The sequence below is a fragment of the Neophocaena asiaeorientalis genome, unplaced genomic scaffold, assembly GCF_003031525.2.
Source record: "Neophocaena asiaeorientalis asiaeorientalis breed wild unplaced genomic scaffold, Neophocaena_asiaeorientalis_V1.1 scaffold254, whole genome shotgun sequence".
NCBI classification, from domain to species: Eukaryota; Metazoa; Chordata; class Mammalia; order Artiodactyla; family Phocoenidae; genus Neophocaena; species Neophocaena asiaeorientalis.
Window position 1 is genome coordinate 6458619 of NW_020174705.1, and position 20315 is coordinate 6478933.

Genomic DNA, 20315 nt, shown 5'->3' on the forward strand with positions numbered 1-20315 from the left:
GGTGTGAAGGCTAGGCTTGGAGATAGACTGATGGAGTCCATGCATCACTTTCTACCTCTCCAACTATAGGCAAACCTGTCCACCTTTCAGATCACAAACCCTGCGTTTTGCTAAGGGTGACCAAGAACAACCCCCCTGCCCCCAACACCCCAGGGACCACACCCACCCTCCCTGAGCCTCAGAAAATTTTAAAATTGATATGTACCAGGAAGCCCACCAAATTCAGTGCCTTCATTTATTCAGGTGCAATAAATTTCATCCCAGAAACCTGACACAGTGAGAAACTGACAAAAGTTGGGCTTGAATCCAAGTGTCCTGAATTGAAGGACCTCCAATGACTAAAAGTCTAGATGCCCCATTGGTTTCCATGTTTTTGTCAGCAGTGTGAGAAAATCTTGCTTTTTCCATAGAGTAACCCAGAAAAATGGAAATCGTTGATCACAGATACACAACACCTTGAAATAGTCGAGGCCCTTTCTGGGGCATAATCCCATTTGTTTCTGTGTGACCCATCAGGGAGCGGGTATTGTCCTTCCTCTTTCACAAATGAAGACATTGAGACTCTGAGAAGGTGAGTGGCTTGCCCCAGGTCACACAGCATCTCATCCACCTCCCAAATCTTATCTCTTCAAGCCTCACCCTCTTCTCATTAGAGCCATGAATGACATAATTAGAGAGATGACCCCAGGACCAGTGGATCTTTCTCTTTCTTCATATTGCCTGTGGCTGCTTTCATGTACAACAGAGGCTGAATGGCCCTCAACATCGAACTATTTACTATACGGACCTTTAAGAAAAAGTTTGCTGTCCATCTAGGTAAAGAGCAAACTAGAAGGGAGATGCAGGCGTTTCTATTTTCATAGTATACTTCTTAGTATTTCTATTTCCTAACATATATTTAGACCCCTCCGCATCTACCAGTGCAGGAGAAATTAGCCTACTGAGGAATAGGATATGGAACTCAGAAGTAACCTGAATTGTGTCCGTTTGAGGAAATCATGTTCTTTACGAGACAAGATTCTTTGACTGTCAAAATGTCTGTGAATAGACAGGTGAATTTTCACAAAGAATGATACCTACACGTGTCTCAGTGTACACTGGGAAAACCCCAGTTCTGTCCTAGAACAAAACTCTCGGACTGCTTGTTTCTTTGTTTCAAGCATTTATACAAAGAAAGGTAATTAGTAAGGAAAATCCAGGGATTTTAGCAGAGATCAGTTCTGTTTTAAATTCATCACCAATTTTCTGCAGCCAAACTGTGCTTTCAGCAGTTTCCTTAGGTCTGGAAAATGAGCACCATGTATAGATCTGTCATTTGGTTAAATTAAATCCTGAGTGACATAATACATTAGGAGGAAGAAAATCTTTGAGGATTTAAGGATTCATTACAAAATATCAACATTTCTTCTTTTTAAATTGATGTTTAAGTTGGACTTGATATCTGAGTGAGACAGTGGATTAAAGACCACCAGGGGGCTCAGCTGGGATGAGGGGAAAGCTGTAGGAGAGTCACTTCTGGGCAGGGAGGGCGGGGTGTTGTTCTCTCTTTCAGGCTGGATGCTTGCTGGGCTGGGGAAGAAGTCTCATCTTAATGATGCCATCAAAGCAGGAGAAGGTGGCACAGTTCCTGGGAGAACTTGACACGTTCCTTAAATTAGTTGGGCCCAGGATGTCATTAACAGAGACTCGTGCCTGCTTCTTATCTGGGGATTTATAAAGGTGGAGGCTTGCTGGCGTAGTTGGAAACAGCAGGATGGGAAAAAACTGTCACGGAGAATGCTTCAGGGCCCACCCTCTGCTCCCTGTGCTTCCCCTGGCTCTTGGAAGAGTGTGGAGTTCAGAGGACAGGGCAGGAGTTCTGAGGCTGTCCAGGAAACCCCGTGCTGAAGGCAGGTACCCCCATTTACAAGGGGAGTCGGGAGCATTGAGTACTGACCTTAAAGACAGGACACTGGGCAACAGTGGAGGATGATGGGGGTGGCTGATCACTGCCCCAAGTAACCCAAGCATACTGACACCTCGGGCTCTGCCACATGCAACAAAGCCACCAGGGGCACACGAGCTCCAGCAGAACGAGAGAGAGAGCAGAGTGGGGCACTTGTGTCTCACCACCAGGAAGCATCTTATTTCAATGAATGTCCTCTACCTCCTCCATCCTTTCTCCCAACCCCCTGCCCGAAACGACAAGACCTAATAGGGGAAGAATAGGGTCCCAGAGGTGGACCTCCTCACACGGCCTGCCAAGTACTGGAATGGAAGGGGTGGAATGGCAGGAACACCCGCTGCTACTGCAGGTCCGTCAGGACAGGTCTGCAGCAGTAGGAAGAGAGTTTGCATCTCATGGACTTCCGAACCTTGAAAAGGGACTGGGCTGAGTTTTTAATCACCAGGTGGCCAGAAAGCTGTCATGTGGTCTTCAGATATCATTAAGGGATTTGACCCAGGAAATTCTCCCAACCATCCTGCCACTCTGCCTGCCATGTACTGACTGAGCATCCCGAAGAAGCCCTTAGCTCTCTGAACCTCAGTTCCTTGATCGTAAAATGGGGACAAATAGTAGAATCTTCCTCTCTGAGTCATCAGGCGATGCAGTGAGCTTAACAGAATGCTAACCATTTAACCAACATTTACTAAATGCCACCAGCTGTCAGGCACTGTTCTAGGTGTTGACCACCGTAATAATTACAGGCCTGGAAAAGCACTTCCAGGTATTGACTCATTTGGGGTTAGGTGCTAATAATATTCCTATTTTCTAGACGAAGGAAATGAGGCCCAGGGAGGTTAAGTAACTTGCTCAAGGACACACAGCTAGGATGTTGGAGAGATGGAATTCCAACCCAGATAGTTTGGTTTCAGAGCATATAAATGTTGATTGTTAGTAGTAGTAGTAGTTATTTTCAACTCCTTATTCCTGGAACTAAAATCCAAAGGTTTGAACATGGAGAAATAGAGAAAAAGCACTTTTCATAGTCATATTGTTCTGCTCTCTGAGAGGCAACACCAATCCCCAGTGCTACCTGCTGTATCCCCAGGGACTTAAATAGAATAGATGCTCAATAAATACATTTTGAGTGATTGGATAAGAGAACATCTAGTTTCAATCCCCACGAAACCCCTGTCCCTCTTTAGGACAAAACACCTTTCCTTATTCCTGGGTGTTTGCAGGCTCTGCAAACTCTGCTGTGGACTGAATTGGGTACCCCCCCAAATTCTTATGTTCGAACCCTAACCCCCAGTGTGATGGTATTTGGACACAGGGGCTTTGGGAAGTAATTAGGGTTAGATGAGATCATGAGGGTGGGATCCTCATGATCAGATAAGTATCCTTAGAAGAGGAATTGAGAGGTCATTCCCCACCCCCCCCAATCATGTGGGGACACAGCCAGAAGGTGAGAACCCAGAAAGAGAGCTCTCACTAGAAACCGAACACACTGGCACCTTGATCATGGACTTCCTAGCCTTCAGAAGCATGAGCAGTAAATGTCTGTGGGTTCAGCCACCCAGTCTGTGATATTTTGTTACAGCAGCTGGTGCTGACTAATACAGACACCTTGGCAGGTCATCTCCTTTACAGATGTGTTCAATGCTTGGCCCTTGCGTGCTCATCCTGTTCTTTCAAAGACTAAAAAAAGTAGCCAAAGAATTTGGAGTCTCTGTCCTCCAGCCCTTCTCCTGTCCGAGGAATTTTATCATTCCGGCAGAGCATTGAATTTATTTGTGTTGAGAGAAATTCTATGTATTTCTTAAATCTATGTCACCTAGCTGTGGAATCAGCCCAGCCGCGTTAAGAAGGAGGCATTAACTCCATCCACAGCTGTGTGATTAACTTGTTTGCCTACGGAGCTAAAATGAAAAAGCAGGAAGCTGAGTGAATCTGCACAAGCCCCATTTTGAAGTGGGATTGCGAGAGAACCCAAGATGTGGGTTTTAATTCACGTTGCTTACCATGATTATTATTTTTAATGGAAAATCACTTTGCACTATCTTGCTTCCTTTTAAATGGAGAATGTGCAATTTTGTCTAATGCGAGGGTAGGAAGTTGATTTAGTATGCATGATTTTCTCCCCTCCCCACTCCTTTCTTTGGTCCTTTGTACACATTCAATATAGTTACATTTTTGCTTAGAACATATATATTTTCCCCCTGAACTTTTCTCAATTGCTTTTTTATCAGGTTTACAAATCAAATCAAATAGGTATATTGCAGAGCTCCGTGATATTATTTTCGGAGCTTATAGTACAATGTATTGAATTATGCCAGTCCATGCTCTGCCCCTGCTCTTCTCTGCAGATTGAGAGACAGGGACTGTGGATCCTGTAAATTCACTTGGCGCCCGACAGTCCTGGCTAAATCAAGACTGCTATTCAGGCTGCAACAAGAGACAGGGCAAGTGTTCGTTACACAAATCAACTCGGTCCCAAGTACATCGCAGTGGGTACTCAACCATCGCTCACATAATATTGTCAACTTAAATAATGCCTTGAAGACACTCAGAAGCTTTTCTCTCCGAGAAATAACTTGACTGGTGGAGGAGGGAGAGGCATCTGGCTATTCAAAAGTACATTTTTTATTTATCACTGTTAAGAGCTTTGTGCGTGGAGGGGAGCAGGCCTGTACAGAGGGAAGATGCTGAATATTCAGTAGGCTGACTGGGAAGTGGGGCAGGGTTGGGGAGGGGATCGTACTGCCATAGTGTTGAGTCTTGGGTGTTGGATTTCGATACCTTCCTGGCAGAGTGGGAGATGCTCATGGAGAAAGAAGCTGGACCCAGAGAGGTTTCCTGGAATGAGGCAATAAAGATTTGCTAAGTACCTACTATGTGATGTGGTAAAGGGCTTCAAAAATGCATTTGATATAGTGTTTGTCTTTGGGATGTTAATATTCTATTAAGACAGAGAGGTGATTTTTTTTTAAAAAGCTATGGTTAATAAAGGCTGAACAGAGAGGAACACAAGATGGTCTAGGCGCTCAGAGGAGGCATCTGAAGCAGACTGGTTTTGTCTGCTTTTGGGTTGGTTGGTGGTGATAAGGCCCTATTCACAGAGCTTATCTCTCTGGTTGCAGCCCAGACCTAAAGCCCAAACAGTTAGAACTTCATTGAATCTTTATTCCTCTGTACGAGTGCCTTGCAGTTGCTTTCTAGGAATTGGCTGTCTTTGGACTTCCCAAAGCATCTTCACCTCGACCTTGAGAGGCCGTGGTGGGGAGGGGGCAAAAGAGTCCAGGATATGAAATTAGATATCCTAGGTTTAATTCTGGCTCTGCCATCTCCTAGCTGTGCGACTTTGGACAGGTCACTTAACCTCTCTGAGCCTCATGGCCTTATGATGATTCAGTGGGATAAGGTATGAAAAACATCTAGAAAGATACCCAACTCACAGTAGGATCTCAGCACAGTTCTATTTTCAATGCTCTATCTCAGACCCTTTAGCCAGGTCCACGCTTAGCTTATAAGTGACCCGTGGGTGGTGGTCTCAGCATCCAATGTCTCAACTCAGGATAGAGGGGAGGTGAATGCCCTTACACAGTAGTGGTCCTTACCCAGGGTCCACGGATGTCAACTTTATCCTTCGGGGTGTTTGTGAACTTCTGAAATTGTATGCAAAGTTCAGGTGTATGTGCATTTTCCCCCCAGGCAGTAGGTCCATAGCTTTCGTAAAACCCTTAGTGTGTCTGGTAGGTCCATAGCTTTCATAAAACCCTAGTGTGTCTAAGAACACAGAAATAAGTTAAGAGACATTTATCTACAGAGTGAAGAGATATATCCCCAGTAACAATAATAATAATGATAATGATAGCAACAAACGTTACAGCTGCCATTGGTAGGACCAACTGCATGGGGAAGCATACCCCTATATATGTGGTGCATATTTAATTATTGCAGTACCACATGAGGAAGCTATTATTACCCCAAATTTATTTCATGCTTTAAAAATATTTTTATTTAAAACACAGCCACGGAGAGTTGACTCTTAAATTATCACATTCCTCCTTTTGAAGCATCCCATCACCAGTGCCCTAAGAAGACATTTTCTTTCTCTTTCTTTTCCTACTTTCTTCCCTTTTAAACCCATTTCCACTCCCATCCCCCAAGACACCATTGCTCTAAAGCAGTGTTGTCCAGTAGAACTTTTTGCAATGATGGAAGTGTTCTGTAGCTATGCTTTTTAAGTAGGGGATGCATTATCTTTCTGTTGCTGCCCTAACAAAGTACCACAAACTCAGTGATTTAAACAACAAAAATGTATTTATCTTACAGTTTGGGGTCAGAAGTCTGGCATGGGTCTCACCAGGCTAAAAGCAAGGTGTCTTCAGGATTACATTGTTTTCTGTAGGCTCTGGATAGGGTCCCTTTCCTTTCATTTTCTGACTCCTGGAGGTCGCCCTCATTCTCCGGCTCATGACCTGCTTCCTCCAACTTCAAAGCCAGTGATGGTGGGTGGAGTCCTTGTCGCTGGCTGTTCTGCTTCCTGCTTCCACTTTTAAGACCCTTGTAGGTACCCTGGGCCCACTAGATAATCCAGCATCATTTCCCTGTTTTAAGGTCAGTTGATTAGCAACGTTAAATCCATCTGTAGCCTTCATTCCCCTTTGTCATATACAGTAACATAGTCACAGGTTCTAGGGATTAGGATATTAACGCTTCTAAGGGGCCCTTACTCTGCCAGCCGTGGGTATCCCTTGAGCCCTTGAAATGTGGATGGTATGACCGTGGAACTGAATCTTTATTTTGATTCAACTGTAATTTAATGCAAACACTGATACTTGATTCAGTGATTTGAATCCATTTAGGTATGTTTTGAGAGTCTTGAATAGTCAACCATCAATCTTTCAAAGCCTAAATACAGCTCAGGCATTTCCAATGAAAAGTTAGTGTCCATATTGAGATGACGAGCTTAAGTACAAATTATACACAAGATTTAGAAGATTGAGTTAAAAAATGTAAAATATCACTTACATTGTTTATGTAACGAAGTAATATTTTTATTCAGGGGGTTAAACAAATATGTTCTTAAAATTAACATCACGTGTTTCTTTTTACTTTTTTGACAAATGGCTTCTGGAAACTTTTAAGTTGCATATGTGGCTCCTGTTTTATTTTGTTGGGCAGGGCTGCCCTAAAGTGCTTGATCACCGTCCTTGAATTAGTGCTGTGTTGTGAGCATATGCGTTTTAATTTTTGTCACGTAGGGCAGGAAAAATAATTTTACTTTTACCCTTCTAGGTTCTTGGCTGAGACCCCCCCCTACAATGAAAGATTCACAGGAGAAAAACAAACAGAAGTTTAATAATAATAATGTCATGTATACCTCCTGTGCACATAGGAGAGACCCAGGGAACCTGAGCAACACCCCAAAATGGTCCAAGCCACCACCTTAAATAATATCTCCAGCTCAAGACAAAAGGAGATGTTGGGAATGGGAGCCAGTCTGGGGGGTTATGAGGAAAAACTCAGTAAACGAGGGCGTGGTTGTGATGCAGATTTAAGTTGTCACCTTCCCATTGCTAAGAGTTTCTAGAGATTTAGTTATCCGTCTCTTCCCTGCACCTAGAGGGAGACGCCCTTACAAACGGAGAGTTCCTTTATAAATGTAAACGTCTCTTACAAAAAGGGTAACTTCTACTCTGTATTCATAGCTTCTCCTATGCCTGCTGTTTCTCAGAAGTAATCATCCCCGAATAATCCTTGTGCCAAACAGGCATGTTTGGGAGTGGCGTCCTCTGCTTCCCTTCACCAGGTATACTTTGGTACAGTTCCTATTTATTTATCATCATTGTCTCCCCTCCCCCATACACACACTCCATGCTGTGCTTCCAAATCTCTCCGTTCTCTCTGAATTCAAATTTCTGCTGACAACTTTGCCACATTTTACTTACGCATCCTTGTCATGGTCACCTACGTTACTTCCAGTGACCTGGGACTACAGGCAACTCTTTTATCCCTACTTGCAGCCGAGGAAACTGAGCCTCAGAAGAATTTAAGGAGCTGGACTAGTAAATGATGGAACAGAGTTTGAACTCAGAGATATCCAGCTGCAAAAGCCCTTGGCCTGTGATTCTACAGCCTGGTCATCCCCAAAATATGGCGCACAGGTGAACTCAGCCGAGCGTATGTGGGCTTAGGGAGAGGAGACGGACCGTGGGGCGGGGCCAGGGTCTGAAAGGCGCAGACGTCTGCACAGCCACGCGTATTCTCTTCAGCAGTCATCCCTGGATTGGTCGATATCAAAATCCAATTTCACCAGGATTAGCCTTAGGTTGCTCCGAGCTATTCATTGAATTAGGAAAGATTATAGCAGAGGGAGCCCCACGGTTCTTTATTAAGGTTTTTGCGGAAGCACTAAGTGATCTTCAGGAGATTAAAGTGCTGGTGGTGTTTTCTTAACATTTATAACCTGCGCCAATATCTGGGGAGTTTGTTTATTAGGAAAAATTCTGTGGCACTCATCCTGCCTCCTAACAGGGCCTTTGAACTGGGCCAGAGCAGAAGCTGGCTTTGCTGTTCTAATGAGCTTATTTGGGAACCTCTTGCCAAGAGCTACCTGGACATCCCCCTCTTGAGGTTAATGGACATTGCATCCACATAGGGTCCTGCAACCCTTCCTGCGAGATGAGGACTCTGCTACGCGGAGTCGTCGGCAACTGTGGGCCTGAGAAATAAAGAACAAAAGCTGATGGTTATTAATCCTTTTCATAGTAAGGATGGTAATGATCCCCCGTTTATTCATGGGACTTTGAATTCATGACCCCACTCTAAAGGATCCAGGACAGATATGCATTTGTTTCTTTATGCACATGCAAACTAAGACCCAGAGACATGAAGTTAGCATTCATGCAGCTCCCTCATGGCAAAACCAGGCCTATTCATTTACGTTACAGATATTTACTGAGAATTTACCACCTGTGCTAGGTCAACGGTTTCAATTCATGCAGTTTTGCTCCCCCTGGGACATTTGAACCCAGAAGATATTTTCAGCTGTCTCAACTCAAGTGGGTGGAGGCCTGGGATGCTACTGACCCTCTTATGGTGCACGGGGTGATCACCACATCAAAGGATTAAACAGCCCCACGTGGCAACATTCCTGTTATTGAGAAACTCTGTTCTAGGAGGTTAGGGATAAAAAGTGAATAGAAGTTCTAGGGTCTCTACTCTCATGGACTGTGCATTCTGGTGGAGAAGACAGACTATAGAAATTAACAGAAACATATAATATAAAGGTAAGAAGTGAGGTGTGCTGTGAAAAAACAAATCTATAGGCATGAAGGGAGGAGAGGCTGATGCAGCTGTTTTATTTATTTATTTATTTATAAATGTTTTATTGTAGTTGATCCACAATGTTGTGTTAATTTCTGCTATACAGTAAAGTGATTCAGTTATACATATATATATACATTATTTTTCATATTCTTTTCCATTATGATTTATCACAAGATATTGAATATAGTTCCCTGTGCTATACAGTGGGACCTTGTTGTTTATCCATTCTATATATAATAGTTTGCATCTGCTAATCCCAAACTCACACTTCATCCCTCCCCCAACCCCCTTCCCCTTGACAATCACAAGTCTGTTCTCCATGTCCGTGAGTCTGTTTCTGTTTCACAGATAAGTTCCTTTGGGTCATATTTTATATTCCATATATAAGTGATATCATATGGTATTTGTCTTTCTCTTTCTGACTAACTTCACTTAGTATGATAATCTCTGTTTCCATCGATGTTGCTGCAAATAGTATTATTTCATTCTTTTTTATGGCTGAGTAGTATTCCATTGTGTGTGTGTGTGTCTGTGTGTGTGTGTGTGTGTGTGTATGTATGTATATATATATATATATATATATACACCACATCTTCTTTATCCGTTCATCTATTGATGGACATTTAGGTTGTTTCCATGTCTTGGCTATGGTGAATAGTGCTGATATGAACATAGACGTGCATGTATCTTTTTGAATTAGAGTTTTGTCTGGGTATATGCCCAGTAGTGGGATTGTTGGATCATATGGTAATTCTATTTTTAGTTTTCTGTGTTGTGGCTGTTTTAGATGATGGGGCCAGGGAAGACTTCTCCGATCAGTGATATCTGGGCAGAGACCTGACTGGCAAGAGGGGGCAAGCTACACAGGCGTCTGGGGAGAGAAATACCCAGGCAAAGGGACTAACAAACAGGTGCAAAGACTAAGGAGGCGTGTGTTGAGTATGTTGAAGGGAGAGCAAAGAGGCCCGTGAACAAGACAGGGGAGCGGTAGGAAGCAAGGGGATTAGGGCTGTATCTCCTAGACCAGGGTGAGGGTCTGGATGGGAGGGTTCTGAGACAGATGGTGCCCTGGCCATTCTGCTCACGGCTCTCACGTCCTTACTTGTCTCAATTGCCTTCAATCTCTGAGCGAGTGGACCAGTATGAATTTGCTTTGTTTTTATGTTCCACCTTCTGATCTTCCAAATGGGGTTTACGAGGCATATTTCTAATTCAGTTGGTTCCCACTTTAGAGGCAAAATGACTTTCAAAAGAAAAACATCAGACATGGATAAATCAAGAGTTCTTCTTTCAACGATTAATTCCCACTAAGCTTTGACGTGCATAAGCCTTGGGGAATGTAATTGCAAACCAGGTAGACACTGCCTTTCAGAAAGACACATTCTAGATGTTTCATTCTTTTAGTAAGTTGTACAGCCTTTTCACATTATTTTTGTCTTTAGACATTGTGCCCTACACTTTTGCCATAAGCTTCAGCGGAGCTCTCAGGGATGCTTATCCATCTGTTCAGGGAACCTGCAGGCAGGTCTTCCTCTTGCAAGTGCTGGTGGCCTTTCTGGAGGCTGAAGGAACGCTCCTCAGCCCAGCCGAAGCGTGTCAGTGCATCCAGAAGCAGGTGCAGAAAGGGGGTCTTGGAGCCCCTGCGTTTGAAGGGAAGACTCAAGTCTCTTCTCGTTTTAGGGAACTCATCAGAGTGGCCAGTGTGATGGATGAGAGCCTGGGGGCACCTCTAGTAGGGACATTCTCCCTTCTTCTGAACCTGGGTTGAGGCCAACCCTTTTGAGAGCCCCATGCCACCAGAACTGGTAAAAAGTACAACCACACCTTGATAACCCTTGATAACAATTACTCATTCACCATGCATTTCCGGTATGTTTGCTTAGCAGGGGTCTTGGTGAGTTGAATGATGGCCTTCAAAAAATATGTCTATGTTCTGATCTTCGTAAACCTGGGAATGTGGCCTTATTTGGAAAAAAAAGGTCTTTGCAGATGTAATTAAGTTAAGGATTTCAAGACCAGATCATACTCAATTTAGGGTGAGCTCTAAATCCAATGACTAATGTCCTTGTAAGAAGAAAAAGGCAGAGGGAGATGAGTCTCAGACATGCAGAGGGAAGAAGGCCAAACGAAGACGAGAGATTGGAGCAATGCAGCTCCGCTGAGCCAAGAGGCACCAGCAGCTGGAAGAACAAGGAAGGATTTCCCCTGGAAGCCTCCAGCTGGAGCGTGGCCCCAATGGCACCTTTATTGTACATTTCTGGCCCTTACAACTGGGAGAGAATCAGTTTCTGTGGCTTTAAGTCACCAGGGTTTTGGTAATTTCTTAGGAAACTAATAGAGGGATATAAAACACTGAATATGTTCTGAATATGTTTTCTCTGAAAGTTCCCAACAAAAAGGAAATCTCACAGCCTGAAATACTCAAGATGTGGGTCAGTAAGGGTCATTCCTGTAGCTCTGACTCCTAGCGTGACTGAGGCTCTGTCGTAGCTTTTTTTGTTCACCTCCTACTACATTTGGTCCTCATCAAAGCCCCATCTTGTGTTACATCACACCACAGAAGCAGGTATGCTCAATCTAAAAGGTTTTTTTTTTCTATTTTTCTTTTTCAACCTCTGGATCCTGACATTCCTCCTCTTCCCTTTCCCTTCCATTCCCCTATGATGTCTGAAGTATTTTTGGTTGAGTTCTTCTTCTTCCGTGTTATCTTTGAAATTACTTTTAACACACAGGTATTCCGACCCAACCATTTATGAGCATTTGTATATTTGCACATGCTACACAATGATTAATTGAGCGGTGTATGTTTTTATCAAAGGAAACAATGCAAAGATTTCTCCGAAGTCCTGTTTGACTAAAGACGATTAATTTTCATTTCCACATGAGCAGCATAATGCTATTAATCATTTAATATGTTTAATCATAATCTCTGTAATTCCTAATTAGGTTTATTAAGCTGAAATATCCAGCAGATATACACAAATCCAAATCTAAGTTTCCTTCTTGGGAGGAGAAGGAGCTGGTTTTAATTTGCATTTGAACAGCAACTTCTAACAAGAGGGAAAAAGTGGGCTTGAAAGCATGGGGGCTGAGCTGCTGCTTCTGCAAACTTAGAGAAGTCTTTTGTTGGGGTAGTTAAGACCCCTGACCCCTGTGAAAGTGACAGTCTCATGATGCAAAGTCATTTCTATCTATCTCATGGGTATGTCGCCAGACTTCCTATTACCAGCAGAGAAAATACAGTCCCTGCTCTGGGTCTCAGTGTTATAATATTGTTCTTCGACTATCACTTGAAGGTGGCAAAGCTGATGGTTCACTCCTTCATTCATTCATTTCTTCATATACTCGTAATGCATTCACCGATTCAGTTGGTGAATCAGCCAGCCAGGAAAGAGACATTTATCATTCATCTCCCATGGCTCAGCTTGTGTCTCGCGCTGCCCATGTCACACCCCTGCTATGATCCTTAAGTGTCTCCTCCTAGTTTTTAGGATGAAATGTATCCTCTTGGGCTGCACCCAGGGTTCTTGGTGGTCCAACCCCTGCCTCCCTCTACAGTGTATTCTCCCGCCCTTCCTTCATACACATGCCCACCAACTAGTGACACAAAGGTCCACGTGTATTCCCCCGAATCCAGAACACGATTCACCTCTCTTCATCCTGCCACATGCTTTGTCCTCTGCTGGTACAGTATTGGTCCCCTTTACCCTTTCTCTTAAACATCTCCCAGTGAAAATGTAACCTTCAGAATCGGCACGCCTGTGGTGTGTCCCTGATTTAAGTTTACTCAGCCCCCTGTGATTCATTTTGACCCCCGCTCTCAATAGTCTGTATTACAATTGTCTTTTTCTACCTCTTTCTCTTCCACTAAACTGGGGACTGCATATGCTTTGGAGGACGAACTTAAGTGTCCAGGGGATAGTAGTTGCTCAGGAAAGATGTGTTTAATAAGCGTATGAGAACCTTTCCTTCATGTTTCCTGAGAGGCTTTTTGCACGTGTCCTTTGACATTTTTGTAAAAATCACCGCCAGTCTAAAAATTGCCTCACCTCCCATTTATTGACTGTATTGTGTGCCGAGAACTCTGCCAAGTCAGCATCATGTGTTACTATGTTCAGTCGTCACAGAACCTTATAGGTGTGCACCATTGTTATTGCTCATTTTCCATATTAGAAAACGATCACCATCCTCTTTATTCAATCCAACAGCGTTGGCAAAATGACCAGGTACATTATCTTCATGACGGGGCCCTTGAAAGTTGAAGAAAGTTAGCTGGTAGGTTTTGAATACCAAAGGAGCTTGGAAGAGTAGTATGGCAACCACCGGAACGTCTTGACTTCCAGATACAATTTAGGGTGTGTTAGGAAGGAGTTGCCAGTGAAATCTGTCAGTAAATACAAGGGTTGACGAGAAAGTCACTAATTATGCCCATGTTATTTTGGCTTTATATATACATATGTCAGTTGGTAAGATTGTCTTTATTATTTTACGCCTAGCTTCCTGCATTGATAGTTTTGTCCCAGGTAAATGCTTCTAAATTGCTTATAAGTAGGTGGGGACAATCCCTTGCTGGTAAATTTGATGGGCTTCTTGCATGGGTTTTCCATCGTTTTACGAAGCCGGTTATCTGATGTAGGTGGCATCTACTGCCACCTAGAGGCAGTACATGCTAATTGCAGAGAAAGTATCTAGAAATGAAGCATCTCTGAAATGTTAAAACTCTGGAACTGAGAGTATGGGAATGGCCTATATGATTAACTCAAATGTTAAAGTGGCTTTTCTCCTGGTTCCTGCCTGTATAGGGGTGTCAATGTAATATCATACTATCCAGGCTTTTACTTGGGGGTTGGGGTAGAGTGGGAGGCAGAGTAATGAGTTACGCTAACAATGTAACATTGTCTACACCAACTTAGGCCAACAGAACTTGCTAGATATAGATGTTCTATATCTGCATTGTCTGACATGGAAGCCACCAGCCACGTGTGGCTACTGAGCATGCTAAATGTGGCTAGTGCGATGAAGGCACTGGATTTCCCATTTTACTTAATCTTAGTTCATTTCACTTTAAAGAGCCACATGGGGTCAACCATAATGAACAGCACAGGCCTGCACAATCAAGAAATGAAAAATGAAAACCGTAAAAAATAAAATTTAAGTCTGGCAGATGGTTACTTGGACTTCAGAACACCAAACAGCCTCTTCAAATGTTTTAGGAGATTTACTAATATTTTTATCTATATGGCCTCAAAAATTATGCAGGCGTATTTTCAGATTTTTGAACAGCCTCGATGGAGGGATACCTTTAATGAGTATTCTCCTTTTCTAGATGAGGTTTTCTCTAATTATCTATTAGAACTCGCTGCACCCCAGTACCAGCGAGCCCCTCCCCTTGCTTTATCCCCATAGTGCTTATCTCCTTCTGCCAGCTCTGTATTTCCTTAATGAGTTTATTGTCTGTCTTCCCCTGTGTGAATTAGGATCCATGACAGTAACGATCTTTGTTGTTTTGCTTGCTGCTGAATCCTGGATCCGTGATGGGCGCTCAGTGGATGTTCGATAAATATTTGTTGGATGAATGAATGAATGACTCAGCAGTTTCTTCCTGTCCTTATTCCTTTGTTCTGGCATTTTCCTACCATTTAGGGGAAGCAAAAGCACGCTGGAAAGAACATTCGGGTCCACTCAGAGCCTCTTTGCTTTCCTCTTGTTCTTTTAGCAGACAGATGATGCGGCGCCCACGGATGGTCAGCCCCAGACACAACCTTCCGAAAATACGGAAAACAAGTCCCAGCCCAAGAGGCTGCACGTCTCCAACATCCCCTTCAGGTTCCGGGATCCCGACCTCCGACAAATGTTTGGCGTAAGTACTGCCTTTCTCCTCTGCAGTGCCCGCTCTGGGATCCCCAGAGCCCTTCCCTCCTCATGTAAGTTCTTGGTATTCATAATACGAAGGTGAGGTGTTTACATGGCTGGGGAAGAAAAGGCATTTTAGATCCTAGTCTGTGGGTATCTTGGGGCCAGGATCTCTATGATTTTAGTATGAATTTCTTTGCATATGTTCACCAGGTTTCCACTTGGACCAATGGTACTTCTTCTAATTAGCAATTTGAATGTCAGATGGAAAATGGGCTCCCAGATAACACATGGTTGCAACAAGCCCATTGATGATCCCCCATCGAGTGGCCCGGGACCCCATGTCATGACTAAAATAACCGTGATGATCCACCTTGGTTTTTCTTGCTATTGCAATTGCCAAATTATTAGGAAGAGTGACTCATGACATATTTCTGCAGACCTTACTCTTTCCCAGGCACTGAGCATCTAGACTTCAGAGGAAGTTGAGAATAATTAGTTCTGCATAAAGCTTCACTAAAACAAAACAAAACAAAACAAATCCACTACAGATTTCTGAGTCTGACATGCATCCTGCAATGTACGTTCTCCCAGAATCCGTGGTGAGGATTCAGAGATTTTGATTGTGATGTCATATGCCACAAATGACAGCCTTGTCCAGGCACCACGGTGGAACACAGAGCAGGGCAGAAGCTACCACCAACCCAGAGAAAAGAAATGATAGGGTTGCTTGCTCATGGGACATTGTGACCCTGATTCTTTTTCTGGACGATATTTGCACCATCCTCCTTGGGAAGGGATGAGTTTGCCATTTCTTTGGACTCGGTGTTCCATCAAAGGACAAAGCTACGACAGGATTTGGATAGTATTCATTTTTGCAAATGCAGTCAGTCTGTTTGTCTATGACAGCCCAGCATTGGTGGGAAATGTCTTTGGATTCAATGAACAAAACTACATCCTTAACATATGACTTAGAGTAGAGGTTGGCGGCCTAGAGATTCCCCTTCTAAAAGCTTTTGGGATGGATGCAGGTATTACAAAAGGAATAAGAAGAGGCTCAACTTTAATGCCTAGCTCTGAGCCAACTAGATCTCCTTCCCCATGTGAAAAGGCGAGCTCTGTGTCATCACTCCACAATGGTGGGGTTAGCATGAACATTTTCTTTAACATGCATGATGTTTATCAAGTATGCATCTGACACAAAAGCAAAAGAAGCGTCCTCATATTTAAGATACCCAGGCTTGAATCCTGACATTTCAGTGGAAAAGGTCAACTTCTGCTCTTTTATCTCTCTCATTTGGTAATAACCTTGAGTTGAGCCCTCTAACTCTTGCAGAGCAGAGATACCCTCGGGCACTTTCAGGTCAAAGATGACTTTGAAAAGTGCAGAACATTCAAAGTTAAAGCCAAGGTTAAGTGTGTGTAAAGCAGTGAAACCAGGTTTGAATGATCAGCAGCCAGAATTATTAGATCCCTTTTGCCACGTCAGGTTCAGAAGTTGTCTTGCTCTTCAATGTGTCTTAATTCATCAAGTGTCACTGGGATGCTGGCTTTGAATTTGGTCCTCTTAATGACCATCCTGTGCTCTTTTCTGGTGTCACTCATTGCAGCACACCCTAACTCCCACCCCTGAGGATGCTCTGTCCTCGCTTGTCTTCTTTGTTATCTTGAAAGTTACCAGAGGGCTACACTGCTAAGGTATTCAAAATATTCACAGCTAGACTCCGAAGAAGAGATCCTGCTTGTGTGAATATCTGAGCCTCTCTATTCTTATCGGGGTAGAACAGGTGGCATAGAGCAAAGTCTTGCCAAAAGATGGATCGTGCTACCGGTTGTCAAACCTTGATCAAAATCTACTAGTTTCAGAGCTACTTTTTGTAAGTCAAAATTTTCAAGCAACTGACAAGATGTGGATTTGACAAGATGATAGCTACACTTAGAATCTATCTATTCAGAAAATGCAGCATTCGGTAATTCTGAAATTAATTCAGTTCATCACAAACTGCCTCTCTGTCCAATTTTTAAAGTATGCAAGATTTTTTCGTGGGTTTTGTCCATAAAAATCATCGGGGACCTACGGATTCCTGGACTCTGCAATAACTCTGAGACCTCCTTGGTTTACAACCACCATTCTGAAGCCATGGAATTTTAATACTGCAAAAAATCTATCCTTCCTGGCCAAACCTGGGTGGCGGCAAACCCGTGTGGTTATGTGATACATTTAGTGGCATGAATCACATGAAAAGGCATCTGTAAACATTCTGATTGGTTCCTCCACTCCAGTTGAGAGAATTAAACGTTTCCTCTTTCGGTTCATAGTGACTCTAAGAAATCACATTTTAATCCCAATCAGGTGTTTTCCAAGTCACTGAGACATGAGGTGTCATCTCTCCTTTTGTTGCTATGTTTTGCCCTGGTCCCTTCACTCTGGCAGGGGCTACAAGGAGTGAGATGGCAGAGAAAAACCCTCACAAAGATTTTTGCATTTTTCTTCTTGCTCTCTTTTGTTCAATATGGCCATGGGGATTTCAAACCAAAACCAAAACCCAATGGAAAAACAGCCTCCTTTTTCATTGGCAGTGTTTTGAACAACTTCTGTAACCATGAATAATTCAGCCGTGAAGCTCGCAACCCCTGCAGGCCTAATGGTTACCGCAGGTGCCTCAACATTTTATTTTTAATGTGTGGCTTTAGTGTCTCTTTGTCAGAATCCTGGTTTCCCTTCTTCACAATTCACTTTATAGTCTTTTTTTTTTTTTTGCGGTACGCGGGCCTCTCACTGTTGTGGCCTCTCCTGTTGCGGAGCACAGGCTCCGGACGCGCAGGCTGAGTGGCCATGGTTCACGGGCCCAGCTGCTCCGCGGCACATGGGATCTTCCAGGACCGGGGCACGAACCCGTGTCCCCTGCATCGGCAGGCGGACTCTCCACCACTGCGCCACCAGGGAAGCCCCTTGCTTTATATTCTTTACTTCCTTCTCTTTTGGATAAATTTGTTCCAGTGTTTGGCATTAAATCATCCAGGTCATCTTAGATTTCCTGGGTTTTTTTTCTGTTTTAGATGGAACTTTCCTTGGTCAAAACATGATGTGGCCACAACATCCAAAGCAGAAGCCAGAGTCTTTTTAAAACACCAGTTGGCGTGTGAGTGAATGGGATCTTATATTATCAGGGGCCTTGGTTCTGGCCCCACCTACCTACTTCTTGATCATGTCAGAGCATGCGTTTCCTTTCCGTTTGAATTTTCAATGAACCCATGAAAGCAATGTATGGATTTCCACCAAATTAATCACAATGTCTTGCTCTTGAATAAAAAGCTCAATTTAACTTAATATTTAATAGTAAGCATTTGCGGTGTGAGAGAGTTGGTGATTATAGATCCAGACCTCTGAAACAAGGCATTTCATTCTAGAATTGTCTTCAGAAACAGCTATTCAGTGAGTACTGGCTTCAGATTTTACCACTCCCTTATCAAGGGCACAGCCTTGCTTTCGTTATCAAAATACAGGCCTTTGGGGCATGAATATGATCCTCTGAATTCTCTATTGTCACCAGACACAGATTACATGACTTTCAGAACATGCAAAAGAAGTTTTCATTAGAGAAGAAAAGAAGCTTTCACGATCACCTTTGATGTATAACAAAATAGAGATGTTTTCGGACATGGCATGTTGCCTTCTATTCTGCATCCAAAACATGAAGCCGACCCTAAGAAAACTGGGATGATGCCTTTTCTTAGCCTCCATGCACACTCTTTGAACTAAGCTTTACTTTCATGTTTTATACTGTATCCATTGAACACTTTTCAGAGGTTTTCAGAGAAATATTATTTGATCTGAGAATATCTAAAAATGGGTGGTACCTATTTGCCCAAGTGTGTGCCTGTAAGCTCCTGGATTTTATCCTTGACACAGCTATTGAAACACCTCGCCTGGATTCTGAGATGTTGTTGAACACGGCTGAATGTCGGTGTTGAGCAAACAAATCCTAGTTACGTCTGCGAATGAGTTGTGTCTATTTAAATTGAAAATGTGCCAGCTGTGTTTACATCATTAGTACCAAACTTCCCAATTAAACTGTTGATACTATAAATATAGTACACAACTGCCTTAGGAAGGGGGCTTACATCAGCATTCTTCTTATGGCTTGTTTCACTGGCTTTGAGGATCTTCCACCCAGTGGCAACTGCCAAAGAGGCAAACACTGGGGACCATTTCAGGGCATATGGTGCCATTGTCCCATTTAGGGAATGACACATGTGAAGATTACCTTTTCATTGGTTCTGTCTCAACCAGATCTTACTTTAAAGGAAGTGTTTTTGTGTTGACTGCTTAGAGAATGTTCCATGGATGACATTTGCTTCGTGGTTTTAGAGGAAGTCCTTTTCAAGCTTCTCTATCCATAAATATGTGTGCTTCCAGCCTCTTAGGCCTGAAATAAATATGATAGCATCTGTCTGGACTGAATATTCTAAGGAGGTTATATCAGAATTATGGCTTCTGAGAAGTTCACAAAGCTGGAGGACTTTTTAACTATGAAATTCACTTCACCTTTCAATGGCAAATCCTGCATTTCCCAAATCTGAAAATTATCTTCTATTTTTAACGATTTTCTCTGCCCAAATCAAGGGCACGGAAAATGCAGTAGAAGAATCTTCTCTTGACCAAAAGAATAGTTTAGTATCCACAAATTACAGGGTGAGTTAGCTGCGTGTTTCTTGGTATTTCCATACGGCATGCTAGAGATGTAGACCTTCCATCTTCTCTCCTGGTTGAGCCTTCTCTTCTTGATTTCTTCCTATCCTTCTACTTCTCTCTGAAGTAGAGAAGCACTTCTGCTCCACAAGAAGAATTCAAGTCTGTAATCCCCTGGATGGGTACATATCCTGAGGGATGGGCACATTTCTGTGGCCCAAGATGACATAGCTTTGGGTTTCTTTTTCTCATAGTCAAAACTACTCTCATTTCAAGATTTTGAGCTATTTATATTCGACTGGAGCATACATATGTTTTTCTGTCTTTCTGAGTAATGTAGATTTATTTGTACATTCCAGAGGATAGCCTCTGTATATTCCAAATTTTTTTGTTTCTTTTTTTTTTTTTTTTTTGAATCTCAGTAAGACCTTCTTGACACTTACTCTCCGGGCCTCCCAGTATTCTGTGAGTGGTGTACATGGGTCAGTCAAGCTGCCCCTAATTCTCTGT

General features: G+C 43.0%; 1 protein-coding gene across 3 annotated transcripts in view; it reads left to right on the forward strand.

The window, feature by feature from the left end:
* LOC112409399 (RNA binding protein fox-1 homolog 1) overlaps nucleotides 1–20315 on the forward strand; it is a 1082427-nt gene that overhangs the window by 939896 nt on the left and 122216 nt on the right. For 2 of the 3 annotated variants that reach the window (XM_024759496.1, XM_024759498.1), the window contains exon 3: nucleotides 14976–15119. In XM_024759496.1, coding sequence (XP_024615264.1) covers nucleotides 14976–15119 — 144 coding nt within the window. The remainder of the gene's footprint in view (nucleotides 1–14975; nucleotides 15120–20315) is intronic. The other variant, XM_024759497.1, reaches the window with a different exon arrangement.